The 15,478-nt window shown below is 34.9% G+C and overlaps 1 protein-coding gene across 1 annotated transcript; it reads left to right on the top strand.

Moving 5' to 3' along the window:
• The first annotated feature begins 9,044 nt into the window (after positions 1 to 9,044).
• LOC18612969 (uncharacterized) lies at positions 9,045 to 11,726 on the top strand. Its single transcript, XM_007049966.3, has one exon. The coding sequence runs from the start codon at positions 9,228 to 9,230 to the stop codon at positions 11,493 to 11,495; it is 2,268 nt and encodes a 755-aa protein (XP_007050028.3). The 5' UTR covers positions 9,045 to 9,227; the 3' UTR covers positions 11,496 to 11,726.
• Positions 11,727 to 15,478: the final 3,752 nt, after the last annotated feature.

Genomic DNA, 15,478 nt, shown 5'->3' with positions numbered 1-15,478 from the left:
ATCTAAAGCCGAGTAAATGGAGACAGTTAAATCATCCCATCATAATATGATTCATAACATTTAAAACTCATTTCAATTAATATAAAACAATTACATTTCATCAAAATAATCAACAAGGCTTATGATTCTCTTAAAAACTTGGCTTGTGCCAAAACTCGTACTCGGTGACACCTTGGCCCGGGCATCCAACCGAGTCCGCCAAGGATGTTAAAACAACATATAACCATACAACATGTTTTTACTTTTAAAATATAGTCATTCCTTGGCGTTGGCTGAGTTTCATCCTCATGTGGTGGATCGGCGTAAAGTGAACTCTAAACTTACCTTATGAGATATCCTCCGCGCCTCTCATACTAAGGTAAAATATAATGGGGTTTACCGTGCCCCTCTAATAAGCTGGTCCATGAAAACCCGTCCACTGCAGTAAGCTAATCAAATAACCCACCAAATCAATAAAAATTTCGATAACATGACATAGCTAATAGGATATTACCCAGCCTGTCAAGGTAAAATAAAACAATTCATATAATCCACAAACCACAAATCCAGCCATTCTTGCCATCACATTGTCATAAGCCATCAATTCAAACCGTATATATATATATATATATATATATATATATATATATATATAGATAACACAAGTATATAGTCTCCACTTACTCAATTTCCAAAATCATCATTGAATTGCAAAACAATATATAAATCTCATTCATTTAAAATCATCACTTAACTTAAAAAATATAAAAATCAACGGTTTAAGTTCATTATTCTTTAAAATCATAAAAACGAATATAAACTACTTTATCTAGTTAAGGTGAACATTTGATTACTCACAATAGCGGGAGTTTGGAGTACTCTTATTCTTGGTCCTCAGGTACGATATCTTTACCCTTATCAGAGGGCTCACCACCTATACATAATACACGACACGTAATTGAATATATTAGTGCCAAACTGTTATAAAACTATTTCAAGCTCTATATGAATGTATGAAATTGAATGAGAATTGTTCGAATAATCACTTACAGACGGTGTTCTACGTGGGTTCAATTATGATCGGACTGAATTTGTATTCGACCTAACTCGAACTATACACTATTGAATTAACCAAAACATCCGATTCAACTTCAAATATATTCATTACACTTCCAATATTCCAAATACACCAAAGTACCTCAATGAGCTTGATTGTGACTTAATTCATCATAACCGAAATCCATTCTGATTCCAAACTAACATGCTAATCAGTGTTAACACAGTCCAATAAATCCATCTACATTATTAGGAATTAAATCCAAGTCCATTTACTATGATTTTCTCATTATTGTTCAAGTCGTTGTTTATTAAAGGAACTATGCTTTTCGATAGCTGTTTTCAATATCCGATACCATAAATCATCAATTACGAGATAAATAACATGAAATACAACAAAATCCATCATCAACATGTCATCTATAATATTCGGCCAAAGAGGGTTGTTGAAGGGCATGTGATTTTCTTGCTTGTTTTTCATGCTAAACATCATCAAACAACTAAAAACACTTAGATATCATGAAATCTAGCAAAATCCACTATCAAAACCTCTCTTCCTATGTTCGGCCAGCAAGTATTCCCTCATGGAAACTTGTGTTTCATCCATAGAAAATGAAAAAGAAAGCATGGGAAAGGTAGATCTTAAGCTAAAATTGAAAAATCTTACCTTTGATTGCTTTGTTCTTTGAAATTCAACAAATTTCTCTTGAATTTTCCTCTCTAGGGTTTGTTTCTATTCTTGTCTCTTTGTTCTTTGCTTTGACCGGCCATGAAGAGTGAAATGGGAGAGTTTATAAAGGAAATTATAAAAATATCAAAGCTTGACATGTGTCACCACGTGATTGGTCCATGGTTAAAACTTAACAATTAAGCATTTTCTCACCACCACATGTAATCTCTTAATTATCCAAAGTATAAAATAATAATAGGTGAAATTCATGGGCTTGACAAGTGTTATGGTGGTGTAAAATTCTAAAAATTCCAATTACGTCCTCGTGGACATGTAAAATGACTGTTTTGCCTTTATGTTCGAAAAAATGTCAGAATTAAAATTTTTCATTTATCAAATTCAAATCATGGTCCAATTAGTCAAACTTGGTCAAAAATTTCATCCAACATTCCCATTTTGCCCCTATGTTATGAAAATTTCTAATTTGACTCCAAATTAATCCTCGAACTTGGAATCACCATATTAAGACATTCTAAGTTTCAATAACTCTCAAATATATCCTAAAATCTCTATTCAAACTAGTTCGAGGTTTTAGTCGACTTAATTGTACCATTAGGTACAATATCGACTTTTAACGATTCTTTGAGACATCCTAGTATGTAGATATGCTATCAAGTACATGAATGACATGACAAGTATATAATAGAGTAGGGCTTGACAGTAAATCACCTAGAGATATGCCCAAGCACTCACCGTAGTTGATGATTTAGCCCTTCAAAACTCAACTTTCAGCATCATTCAACCATCAATATCAAATCTGCCATAAAAATTAAATGATTATTACTTGCTTGAGTTTATAAATAAACAGCCCAAACATGAAATGTCTTACCATACGTTCAGCTTTTAGCTTCAAGATAGAGTTTAGAAAGCTTTACCTCCTTAAAAAACGTGGTGGTTTAAACTCTCAGGGTGTGGGCTCTTTGCTTCGGGTTTCCAAGGAAACAAAAATTCTTTTAACGCCTTCCATCTCCTTAATAACTTCTCTCTTGCTTCCTCTTAGTTTTTGACCTAAATGTGTAGTTTTAACAAAGCTCTAACACTTACCAAAATCTTCAAGACTCGAGTTCAAAGGAAACAGTTGATGCCAAAGCTGGCAGAAAAATGAAAAGAAAGCCATTCAATGCACCTTCAAGGCAGGCGGGATTACCCAAGTCTGAAACTCTTTGCATTAGTCATTTCTGTGCTTCCATCCTGCAGACTTTTTTGTATCATCACATGGTGGGGGACCCATATGTCCCCCACTAACCCATATTTGTTGGTTTAAATAAGTTTATAATGGGTATTAACCCATGGTTTTATGTTTTAGTCCACTTTCACCAGTAAAATTTCAAGTTTTCTCTTTACTACATTTAGTTAACCCTGCAAATGGTTTATATGTACAAAGGCTCTCCTACTTCAACTAATCTAAATTGCCTTCTATTATTTTTATTATATTATATTATTAAAATATTATTTTACTTCTCATGTCACCACCTTCAATTTTACATATTTCTTACATTCCAACACTCATAATTCACCTTAATTAGCAAAATAATTTTCATTAGATTAACATCCCAGGGGTGGGATTTTACAGCTACAGTGAGGGAATTTTTCAAAATAAAAAAATAAAAAAATTGGGCAGGTGGTACGAGATAATTCTCACTCAAAACGTGGGTAATCGACTATAACTCCCCATAAAAGACCCCCACCTACTTAGTGAATCAGTTACATTGAAAATCAAATATCCAAGAGACCTTAGATTATCCTCTCTATATTTTCCTTTCAAACTCGAGAAACCCTAGGAAAGAAAATCCCATGGCAAAAACTTCTTTCACTCACAAAGTAGCCAAAGAAAATAGAGGTAAAAGGAAAACTGATGATTCTTCATCACATTCCGCCAAAAAGAAAAGAAAATTCAAAGTACATTCAGTAGAGAAGAAAAAGAGAAGCAAAAGGAAAATGACAAAGAGAGAGAAAAGACAGACAAATGCAAGAGCTACGACAGGGAAAGGTACTGTTTCTTCTTCTCGATTTCGAAATGACATACATGCTGATAGATTTAGGAGAATCGAGAATGCCACAATTTTCTGTGGAAATTTTTTGGATTAGGATAGCTTTAATGATTCACCGAGAGTAAAAGAAGATTTGGAAGGATATTTTGAATCTCTAAAATTAAGATATATCAGTACATTTGGAGATAGAATGTATAGTCCAATTCTAATTAAGGAGCTATATTCCAGTATAGCTATTGACAAAATTGAACTGGAAAAATAAGAGGAATTTGTAGATGATAGATTAAATGTGTTCTTAGATGGTGAAGATTTTCAAATTAGTGCTTAAGATCTAGGAGAATTCCTAAAGACTAAATTTGAAGTAGGAGAATACAAAATGAGAAATATGAGCTTAACGTTTTGTGGGAAGTTATCATTGGAAAGAATGAGAAGTTTCCCTCTAAAAGCTATGCCAGTGAGAAAAAAAATGCTTAGCTCAAAATTTTCATTATTTCATAGCAACTAATCTCCTTGGAAGAAGTAATAGCTTCAGTTATTTGAATGCATAGGATTTATGGCTAATGGAGGCTGTTTTTAGTGAAATCGCACTGAATGTGGGAAAATACATGGTGGAAAGAAACAAAACAACTACACTAAGGGACAAAGCAAATTTGCCATTTGGCAATATCCTTACAACTTTAGTGAAAAAAAAATGAATCTAGAGTGGAAGATTTCAGTATGATCTCATGAAGAACAAGGATCAAGGAATATTCTTGGGTAGTGTACTGAAAATGAGGTACAAAATAAAAAGGAATGAATGCATTAATATCACAACAGGTACACCTCTGCCCTCTTCAACTAGCAGTCCTTCAACACCCTTCACCAAGGCTAGTCAACCCCTTCTTCAAAGTGACATGATGCTTAATCTCCTCATGAGAATTAATGAAAAGTTGATTGATCAAGTTGAGAAGATGGTAAAGATTGAAGAAAAACTTCAACAACTTGAAGATATGTTCAATCTAGCCAAGGAAACCAAAGTTCTCGAAGCCCTAGTCTCTGCTGCAAGTTAGTCAAGTGAAAAAACAGCTATAAAATGGTTTGAAAGTGCTACTTCTAGCCATGACAGGGAAATTGAAAAGGAAATACCTAAAAATCCAAATATGAATTAAGCTAAAAATGAGGATTTTGGAAAGAAAAATGCTGAACAAGAAGAATAAGAAAAAGAAAAACAACCACCCCCAAAAGAGTAAGAAGAAGAAAAAGAACCTACCATAGAAGAGAATAAGGAAGAAAATGAAAAATATAAAGAACCTCAATTGGAAAAAGAACATTCAACTGTTGGAAAAAGTGTTATAAGTTCCCTTAGAAAATCTGAAGAGATCTCATTTCTAACTTCATAAGAGATATCATCAATGAAGCTAAAGCTGATCAAGCATAACAACAAGCAAGTATGTATTAAGAAGCTCCATCAGATTCACTAGAAATAGAACAAACTACAAGACAAGCACCTCCAAACAAGGGTAAACCTATTAACATTGATCCTGGAGGCAAGAAAACTGTTGGTAAAGGTAAGAAAACTATGGCCACCAAGACCAAAACCTTTAGAATAAGCAAGTTTGCCAGATTGGCATTGACCTCCACTCAAAAGCCCTTTAAACCTACAACCCCCTAGTCTATTTCCTCATACTCTCAATCCCGCTCCTCTCCCAAACCTCTCACTGTTCATATTGGCACTGACGAATCCTCACCTTTATTTGATTCAGATTAGAACCTTTTTAGATGATGTCAAAAAGGGGGGAGAAAAATAGAAAGATAAGAAAATATGATTAAGAAGTAGAGTTGATAAGAATGATGAACTCGATCCTAAAGTTATGCTTTCATTGTCTTTGCTTTAGTATTTTTTTGTTTATTTTGTGATGAACAATGTTGAATAATGTTTGTGTGGTTTATATGTTTTATGATGGTGTTAAGTGCTGAACTATGTTTCTATGGGTTATGTGGCTTATGTTGTGTTGAGTTTTTATATTTTTATGTTGAACTTATACTAAATGGTTGAACATTGAATATACATACATATATGTATATATGCTCCTGTGTTTGAGTGGCCTTATGTTGGATAATTTTATTAGTGCATATATTTAGGGGGAGCACATACTCAGAAAAAGCAATCCCAAAACTACACATAAATTATTTTTATACATGGACATTACACCCTTAATCTAGAAGTGTTTTGTCATCATTCAAAAAGGGGGAGAATGTTGACTTCATATGTTTTTGATGGTAACAAAACATTTTTCATTCATTAATGTCTAATATTGTTATTTAAGTGTGCAGGATATAATTTAATACCCCAAAAAAAGTTGTTAATTAAAGGCAAGTCAAGGAGCTTGCTAAGTTTAATGAAGAGTTAATCAATTAAGAGGGAAAGAGCAAATAATGATTATTAAGGGACCTTAATCAATTAAGGCATGGCTGTATGATAAGTTAAAGTAAAACATAAATCTGTTAGTCAATTAAGAGGTCTGGTTAATCAGTGAAAGCACAAGGTCTTAGTATTTTCAAGCACCAAAAATAATTTTGAAAATATAGTTGATCGTTGAAAGGAGTCAAAATGGAGAAGTTCAAAATTCGAAGATCTTCTAGTCAATTAAAGCTAATTTTAATCGATTATAGTTGAAGGAAGTAAAACTTTAATTGGTCAAGGGAAGAGCTAACAAATTAGAGGAAGATGGCTATGAAGGAAAGTGAAAACAGAAAGTTTGTAATTGGTTACAACCTGCCATAACCAGTTAGAGGAAATCTGCTGAAGAAGAGAAGTCTGAAAACAAAGAACTCTTAATTGGTTAAAGGCTCTTGTAATCGGTTACAATAGAGAACACAACAGCAAGATAATGCAGGACAAAGAAACTATAATTGGTTAGAGTTGCCTGTAATCGGTTAGTCGAAGTCTATCTGCCTTTTAGAATTTAAACATTAGAGGACAAAATAACGACTAGAAGTGCATCAGAGTTGTTTTGTAACGACTAGAAACTATCTCCAACAGAAAAATCTAACTCACCAGGTATAAAAGGAAGCTCCAATTGTCAAAGAAAGAAGATTTGAAAAGAAAATAGCTACTTTGAGCAAAAAGCAAAATATTTTTCACCAAAAACACTTGTTTTTCATTCTAAATCTAGAAAAAGTGTTTGAACTTGACTATAATCTGTCCAAACTTGTAAAGGTACTTAGTTGTACTTCTTTTTCTTTTCTTTCTTGGAAAATTAGAGTGTGAGAAGCACTCTAAAGCTTATTGTAAGGGATTAGAGCTTGGGTTAGAATCTCACCTTGTAAAAGCTTAGTGAAACTGTTAATTCCACTACTATAGTGAAGTTGGGTTGAACATCTTTGATTGGGAGATCAAGGTAGTGAATGTAGGTCAAGGGGACCGAACTATTATGAATATTCTTATACATTGTTCACTTATTTTTACCTTTCTGTACTTGGTGTCTTGTAATTTTAACAAGTTCTAACCTTTCCCTTCATTTAGTTGATTAAGAGCTCTTCAAACACTAAAGGGCTGAACAATAAATCTTTTAGTGCTATTCACCCGTTTCTAGCACTCTAACGGGACTAACAATTGTAAATCTTTAGATTTAAACATGAAGTGTTAAAGTTGACACACGATAATATTTTTGAAACCTTGAGATAATTGTTGCTATTAATATATGTTGAGTGCCTTGGTGAAATTTTGATTTCAATCATACACTTAAGGTGAAGTGGCATTTCGATACAAAAAGGATAGTTGTTCCATTTGGTGTGGCTTTGATTTATGTGAAAGAAGAAGGAAAAGAGATTCCTTAACTCAATTATAAGAATTAATATTTAAGCAAGGAGTTCGACTGACCCCTAGGAACTCTCGCGCTTGAAATTTGGCAAAACCTAACTTTCCACTAGGCGTTTGCAAGGATGATGGTGCTGTTTCGCCTATAATAAAAAAATGTACACATTAATGAAAGTAATTAGAAAAAATAAAATTAAATATGGAATTAGAATTTAATAAGACTAAAAGATGACACAACTAATTAGGTATCAACATAAATGAGCATTAAAAGACTGTTAATTCTTTGCTCACACGTAATTATATTCTCAAACCTAATTTATATCATACATCAAAATATCTTTTTTTAATGAATTTTTACATCAAACAGTTAGATTTTCGAACTCACACATTATGACAACAACTATAGCCAAAAGTGCATTTTTCAAGCATAAACCACAATTTACAAATTACCGTTGAAAACATCCTTTCCTAACTTTTTTATCAACCTGGAGCCTTACACGTTATTATTCTGTTTCGAGCCAGTAAAATAGGGCAAAACATAGCATTTGCTTCCCCCCCCCAAGTTCCAACTATAGCCAAAAACACATTTTTCATCGACAAATCACCAAGTTCCAAATTACCCATGAAAGCATCATTTGTAACGATGTTTTCAATCAAGTTATAACCTTACTTTTTAGACCAGACCAAACTCAGTCCTCACTCTCTTCAAACCCGAGAATATGTGGACCAACTTTGAGCCCAAAAAAGACCAATGACACTATATGTCTCTCAAGAATGTAAACGCATTGTTATTAGCGTAGGATTCGGTACTTTATATTTAATTAGGGGATAGATTTGGGTAAGATTTTCAATACTCGACTGGGTTGGGGTGAGTATCGATATTACTCTTAAAATACTTTAAATCCGATTACATATATATATTAACATTATACAGAATATTTCAAAAATTTATAATTTGTAGGATTCAAACGTTTATCCTCTTTATCTTGAAAATAATTTTTGTTATATTAATCAATTTTTTTTATGAACTAATAAATAGAAACTTCTTTTTTTATAAACTAATAAGTATAAAATTTATTTTTTATATAATTTTAGTGATTTAATGAGTTATTTAATTGAATATTTAGAAAATTTGAATAATTAATGGATAGTGTTGTATTATTAAGATTTAGTTCTAAATAATATTTTATAATTTTATTTGAATTTTAATAAAATTTGAATACCTTATTAATTAAATAAATTAAAAATAAAATATTTAAAACAAAATAAATATATTATTATACTTAAATATTTAATTTATTAATTAATATATTATTCTTCTTAAAAAATAAAATTCAATTCTATTCTCTAAATCTTAAATAATAATAATAATAATAATAGACTACCCGTTTACATCCCTTAAGTTTCTCATTAGGGCCCAAGAAACTTACATATTGCTCAAAAAACTCGTATATTACAAAGTTGCTACCTCACCACAGACCAAAACATAAACTAGGAGGAAGGCAAAAAAGGTAAGAGAAACATGTATACAAGTATTAAAATGCGGTCCCGTCTCGAGTCGTCTATTCGTATTCCCCGCAACCCCTTTCTGCAAAACAGGTTGGTCTGACCCTTAATTAAACAAATTGCTTTCTTCGGCTCTGCTACCGATACAATCACCGTCGTCGTTTCCATGGCCACCCCCGCGGATCCTCAAGACCAACCAGACCCTAACGAAAACCCTAATCCTGCTATACCCCAGCAGCAAGAAGAATCTTCTAAAACCCTAATCTTAGAAACCCTTCAAGCACAAGACAAATGCAATGATCAAGAAGACCCAATCGAAGAAGAAGCTAACCAAGACGATCCAGATTTGCCTGTTCCCTCATCTCCACCAAACACTGACCTCCAAGTCACCACCGCAACCACGGTCAGTGTTGGCCCTCGCCGTGGCGGCGGTACTAAACGCAAGAAGACGGCCACGAAACGGCGCGCTCAAGAGAAAAAGTCCCAGAAGAAGCTGGAGATACTGACTGAAACCCTCAAACCCATTCCTTTTATCCCCAACAAAACCCTAGATTTCTCATCGCACGAAAAGCTCCTGAAGCGACTTGGGTTGTGGGATTTTGTTCATTTGGATTTCGATGGAAACGTGCGAAGCGATTTGATCGGGCAGTTGATCGCCACTTACAACTCGCAATCGCGTTGTAGCTACGTTAATGGGTGTCGCATTGGGGTTAATCGGGCCGACTTAGCCCGTGCTTTGAAGTTGTCTGTGAAGAAAGAGAAGGACAAGGATAGCATTGTGGAAGTTAAAGAATCAAAGGAATCGATAGGCTTCGTTGAAGAATTTGTGTCAAATTGGGTGCTTTTGCACGAAGATACGTGGATGATGCCAGTGGAGGTGTTGAACTGGACCAAAATGATAAAAGAAGGCCATTTCGAGAAGGTAGATTGGGCTGGTTTGATTTGGTTTATGGTGGAGAAAGAGCTTATGGCTGCCCCGAAATTAGGGAATTGTTACTATGCGTCGCATATGCAGTGTTTGATAAAATTCCAGAGAGAAGAGTTGTTGCAGGAGGAACCAAAAATGGATGTTGATGACGCCAAGGAGGAAGAGGAAGAGCCTAATATTCATGGGGATGTCAAGATTGCTGCTGATGGGATTGATGAATTTAATGGGGGATCACACTTGGAGGAGCATAATATTGAGTTGAGTCTTGGTGGGCAGGATAATTCGATGAATAAGGATGATGTTAAGGATGATGTTGAAAAGGAGGCTGTTGGGGATGATGATGCTATGAATTGTGAGGAAAGTAAGAGGGATGAACATCAACATTTGCAGTGGGATTTGGATGGAGACAGCTATATGGGTGTGGGTGAGGATCATTTCTTACGAAAGTGTAATCTTGGTGATGTTGGCGCTGTTGATTTGGATGAGGAAAAGAAAGAAGATAAAAGAGAGGAAGAAGAGAGAGAAGATGAGGAAGAGATGGGAGAGGGGGAAGAGGGTCAAGATGAAGAGGAAGAAGAGGAACAAGAACCACATCATGAGGAAGGATTTCCTATTTCACCAAAAGGTGACACTTTGGAGGGTGTAAATTCAACAAATCTTCTTGAAGCAATGGAAGCTCCAGATCTTCCTTTTACAGCAGGGCTGCACATTCGTGATAGTTCATCTGGGGAATTTCTTGTGTCTAGGGGTGATAGGCAGACGGTTCCTGGTGTCTCATCATTTCTGAGTAATGGTAACAAGAGAGAGATTGGTCATGACAATGATTTTTCTCATCATTCTTTGAATGGGAGCAATAAACGGTTGAGAACTGATGGGCAATGGGTTGATAAGTCATCTGATTTTGATATGTGCATGGAGCAAATGCAGCATTGGATTGGTAAAGCAAGAATGTTGTATGCTGCAAAAGAACAGGCATGTGGAGATTCGAGTATGCATCAACAAATGTTGCTTGATGAGTTGCAACGTAGGGAGAGCATTATCGAACATTTGCATAAGGCCAAGTATGAAGAGCAGCATAAGAGACAGGTGGAGGTTTATAGGCTTGAGCGTGAGCTCTATATGATGGAAAATCTGTTAGATGGATACAGAAAGGCTTTGAAGGAAACAAACCGAGCTTTCGCTGAATACAGGGCATGTTGTCCGCTTCCTGATGAACCACTTTACAAGGATGTTAGCGGGTCTGGGGGGCTAGTTCTGAGCACTATGGAACTTGAAAAGCAGCGCCTAAAACAAGAAGAAGAAGAGAGGCTTAACAGACTGTTGATTGAGAAAAAGATTAAGGACTTTGAAGAGGGGTGGATTGGCAAATTTGATTTACATGAGGATGCAGTTTCTCTACTGGGTAAGAGATTGATTAATGCTGAGAAGGATGTGAAACTTCTCAAAGAGCGTTCTGCAAATCTCAAGGTCTCAGATGCTTTGGAATGTGTTCCAAATGAATTGTGAATGTATAGTCCGTAAGTTGTTTTTATGCTTTCTATGCAAATGAAAAACTGCTCTTATTTGTATGTTAAACAACATGCTTCATGTGCAGCATCTGCTTTGTGCATGATAGAGTCCTTAATTTTAATTGGATATTTGCCTTGAAACCCTGAAATAGTGACTGAGACCTTAGTGGATTTTAGAAAATAATTTTTTTAATAATCCTAGAAAAGGTAGAAGTTTATTGTGTGGTAATTTGTCCACTTTCCTCGTTAATTTTCTTGATAGATACCTATGCTATGATGAATATGAGGTTATATCCTGCCGTACTTGTAACCTGGTTATATGAACAAGAGCTGGAAAGTGGATTGGTGTAGAATAAAGTCTGTGTTTCCTTTTCTATACAGTTTTCCTTAAATTTTACTCAACTGCTAGTTCCCTACTTTAGATTGGAGATGTATATTCATTATTAGCCAATCATTTTTCCATTTTGGAAATCTGTATGGCAGATTTTATTTGTAAAGTTACCAGCAGATATTTTGTGAGTTTAACTGCTTGAAGTTGATCCTGGTTCAACTTCCTGATTTCTTTTAGGACTTTCTTGGAATGTCCATAGTTTAGAAGATGGTTGCTATGATCTGTCTCTTACAGTATAGGTTAGATAAGGACTCTACTGGCTTTTTATGACCTGTTATAAACTACTTATTGTGCTACAGGAATGGGGATTTGGAGTCAATAAGTTGGGTTCGCACGCTTTGCAGATCTTTATATTAGGCGATAGCTAATTAAATATAGAAATAAGGCTCAGTTTAGTTCTCTAGTAGCACCACAATTGTTCGGAATCTAAAGTAGGGGCAAAGTTTGAATATAAAGTAGGGATACAGTCAATAGAAGTAGACTTTGAATTTATGAGATGACTCAATGGGGATATAGTTCATAATTGTTGGGCTCTTTGATTGGTTAAAAGAGTTTTCATACTAGACTCGAAAGATACCTAGCATTTATACACTAGGCCAGTTGTTTTAAGTCAAGTATAATATCTAGTTGAAGTAAAATGGTGAAGCTTTGAAGTTAGCTCTATCAGCTGCAGCCTTATCTGCCAGCATTCCCGGAACTAAGTGTTCAAGGGCCGGATCATCAAACAGAATAGATAGATGATGACCTAGTCAAACAGAGACGAGATCCAACTCAAGCTTGACATGCTATTTGCGATATTCTAATTGTCAACTCAAATGTCCTCATGAGTGGAGTCCAGCACCAGGGGATGGTGAGTTGATTTGAATATTCACAAGCAATTTGATGTGTGATTGTAGTACTAAATCTATATTACATAAACATAATGCTCTGTTATAAGTGATGAACGGACATGCAAAGATCTCTGTTAAATGTCACACTATATTTTACTCAATCGATGGATAACCGACACATTGCAAGAGGAACTTGCACCAACCCAAGAGAATAGGTCGAAGTAGGATTTTGAGTTGGCAAAACAAAAGCCCCCAACTAGTAGACACATTTTACAGTAGAAATAGAAGGGCTAAGTCAATGCACATGGTCCTAAAGATCACTTGAAAATCTGCGAAAATGGAAGCAGTTGTTTTAATGCATTAGTTGCCATCTTTCAGTTGCTAGAGGCATTCTCTTACCAAAATTATAGCTCACAAAGGGGAAAATAACCGTTGGAAGAGCATCTACGTGAAGAGGAAGGCGTCACAACTACGCATATCTTAACATATCAATTCAACATTTCTCAATGTAAATCAGCTCCAAGCAGCTCAATTATCTAGCCTCTAGCTGTTTCTAGCACTTCTTTTCCTAGCTTCTTAGCTACTGTTTTCAAGCTTTTAGTAAGCAATCCGTAAGGTACTGAGTCCTCTATTGTTCACTGACTTACGTTCATATGTTTCATAATATAACCCCATTTCCATCTCTTTTCAGGTATCCTTTGCTAAGATCACTTTAAACAATATCAAAGTATAGAATTCCACATATATGGTGACCTAATGTGAACTTTTTCATGAAAATTTTTTCATAAACACTTGAATGAAATATCAAAAGAAAATCTCATAAAGATCATGTTCAGTTAACTTGTTCTTATAACAAGCACCCACATGCTAATTCATAAGTATGCCCACTGCATAAACAAGGAACACAACCATGTCCGGTCCTTATGTTTCATCAATACCCCCTCTTTTTTTTTTTTTTTTATAAAACTTTGACTAGAAACAATTTATGAATAATGCTTTGATGTAATATGCTTCTCATAATTATAACACTAGAATTGACCCTGTGCATTGCATTCGAGTCAAATAAAAGATCTTGAAGAAAGTGTTTATAGAAATATATATCCACAAAAGTTTTTACAGTTATGAGTACAAAGTGAGAGAGCATTTCATATTCATAGTTGTTTATAATCCTATGCATTCATTTTCACCAACTTTTTAAACCCAAAAAATAAATAAGAAAAAGAAAAATGCAAGAAACATTTAAAAGATCTTGAATGAAGTGTTTATAGAAATATATATACACAAAAGTTGTTACGGTTATGAGTACAAAGTGAAAGATCATATTCATAATTGTTTAGAATCCTATACATTCATTTGCACCAACTTTTTAAACCCAAAAAATATATAAGAAAAAGAAAAATGCAAGAAACATTACACACAAAAAACACCCAACAGAGAACAAACGACGTAGAAGCACAAAGAGAAAAAAAGAGAAGAACCGAAACAAAATCGTGAAAGAAAACCGTTCTGATAAAGAAAATCCAAACTGGAAAACGCTCTAATGAAGCTCCCAAAACCCAAAACACACCCAACCATCATTACACAAAACTAATGATAGACACTGAGAAGACATCCCGAAGAACTCAGAAACGGAAACAATTTCCCGTGAGCCACACATCCCGACCGTACAACCTTCAGCGGCTGGATCCAAATCCCCATAAACCAAAAACCCTCACTTGACTCTCCAAATCAGTCTCTGAAGAGAACAGGAGTAACAAAACCTCGAGGGAGGATTGAAATGACACAAAGACGGGTGGCTGAAAAGGACACAACCATGTGAGGAGTAAGAAGACCCGAGGGAAGACTAAAGGATGCGGGCTAAAGTAGCTTGAAGGCTAAATCCCTTTGAGAGAACACCAAGAGAATGCGAGCATGAAGCCTGGCCGTGTTGCTTGAATCAAAAAACCATCTCAAGAAACCTTCTGCAAAAAACAAATGTCAACTTAATGAATGGCCTGATGTCAACACGAAGGAAGTCCGTATAAGCTTCCTTTAAGTATATGTTATAGATCTTATGATACCATTTGCAAAGTATATAGCATTCCATGGACTTTATGTCACATTATGGACATACATAACATTTAAAAAATAAAGAATGCTTTATAATAATAATACTCAAATGCTAAATGTATCTTTGTACAACCAACAGATTGGCTTGCAAGGCATACAATTGCTCTGTCATATATAAAGCTTACATTATTTGACAAACTTGAAGCAAGGTTAGATAAAATGCAAGTTTGTGGAATGTCCCAAAATATCTTTTAGGATGTTACTTTTACAATCTCAACAAGCAAAAGTGATTGTCTCGAAGCATGCCACTTTTCTAAAGAAAGAGTTTTTAGTTAGAAAAAGACAATGGGAATAAAATTATACTCCAAAAGTTCAAGAACTAAAAATCAAAACCTCTAGCAACCCCAACTTATGACTATTGCATTAGATGTGCAACAAGCAGCTCATAGTACACTATAACTCCGGGCATCTAGTAGGATACATCTAGTTATTGAGAAATAGGGATTTTTCATGCATAAGGATGTATTCCTCATAGATGATGAGACTACTACATATAAGGAAGCAATTGCAAACATTGATTCCAATAAATGGCAAATGGATATGATAAACTACATTCCTATCACGTCCTATTTCCTGAAGGGATCGTGATTGATGCATGGACCCTAACAGGTATGGCTCACTAGGCCCAAGCAAGCCTCTCAACCTCAATTA

The sequence above is a fragment of the Theobroma cacao genome, chromosome 1, assembly GCF_053813885.1.
Source record: "Theobroma cacao isolate CCN51 chromosome 1, ASM5381388v1, whole genome shotgun sequence".
In the NCBI taxonomy this organism is placed as follows: domain Eukaryota; kingdom Viridiplantae; phylum Streptophyta; class Magnoliopsida; order Malvales; family Malvaceae; genus Theobroma; species Theobroma cacao.
This window is presented reverse-complemented; position numbering and strand designations above follow the sequence as displayed.

Coding starts and splice junctions, on each gene's coding strand:
- LOC18612969 (XM_007049966.3), top strand. CDS start 9,228: ATGGCCACCCCCGCGGATCCTCAAGACCAACCAGACCCTAACGAAAAC.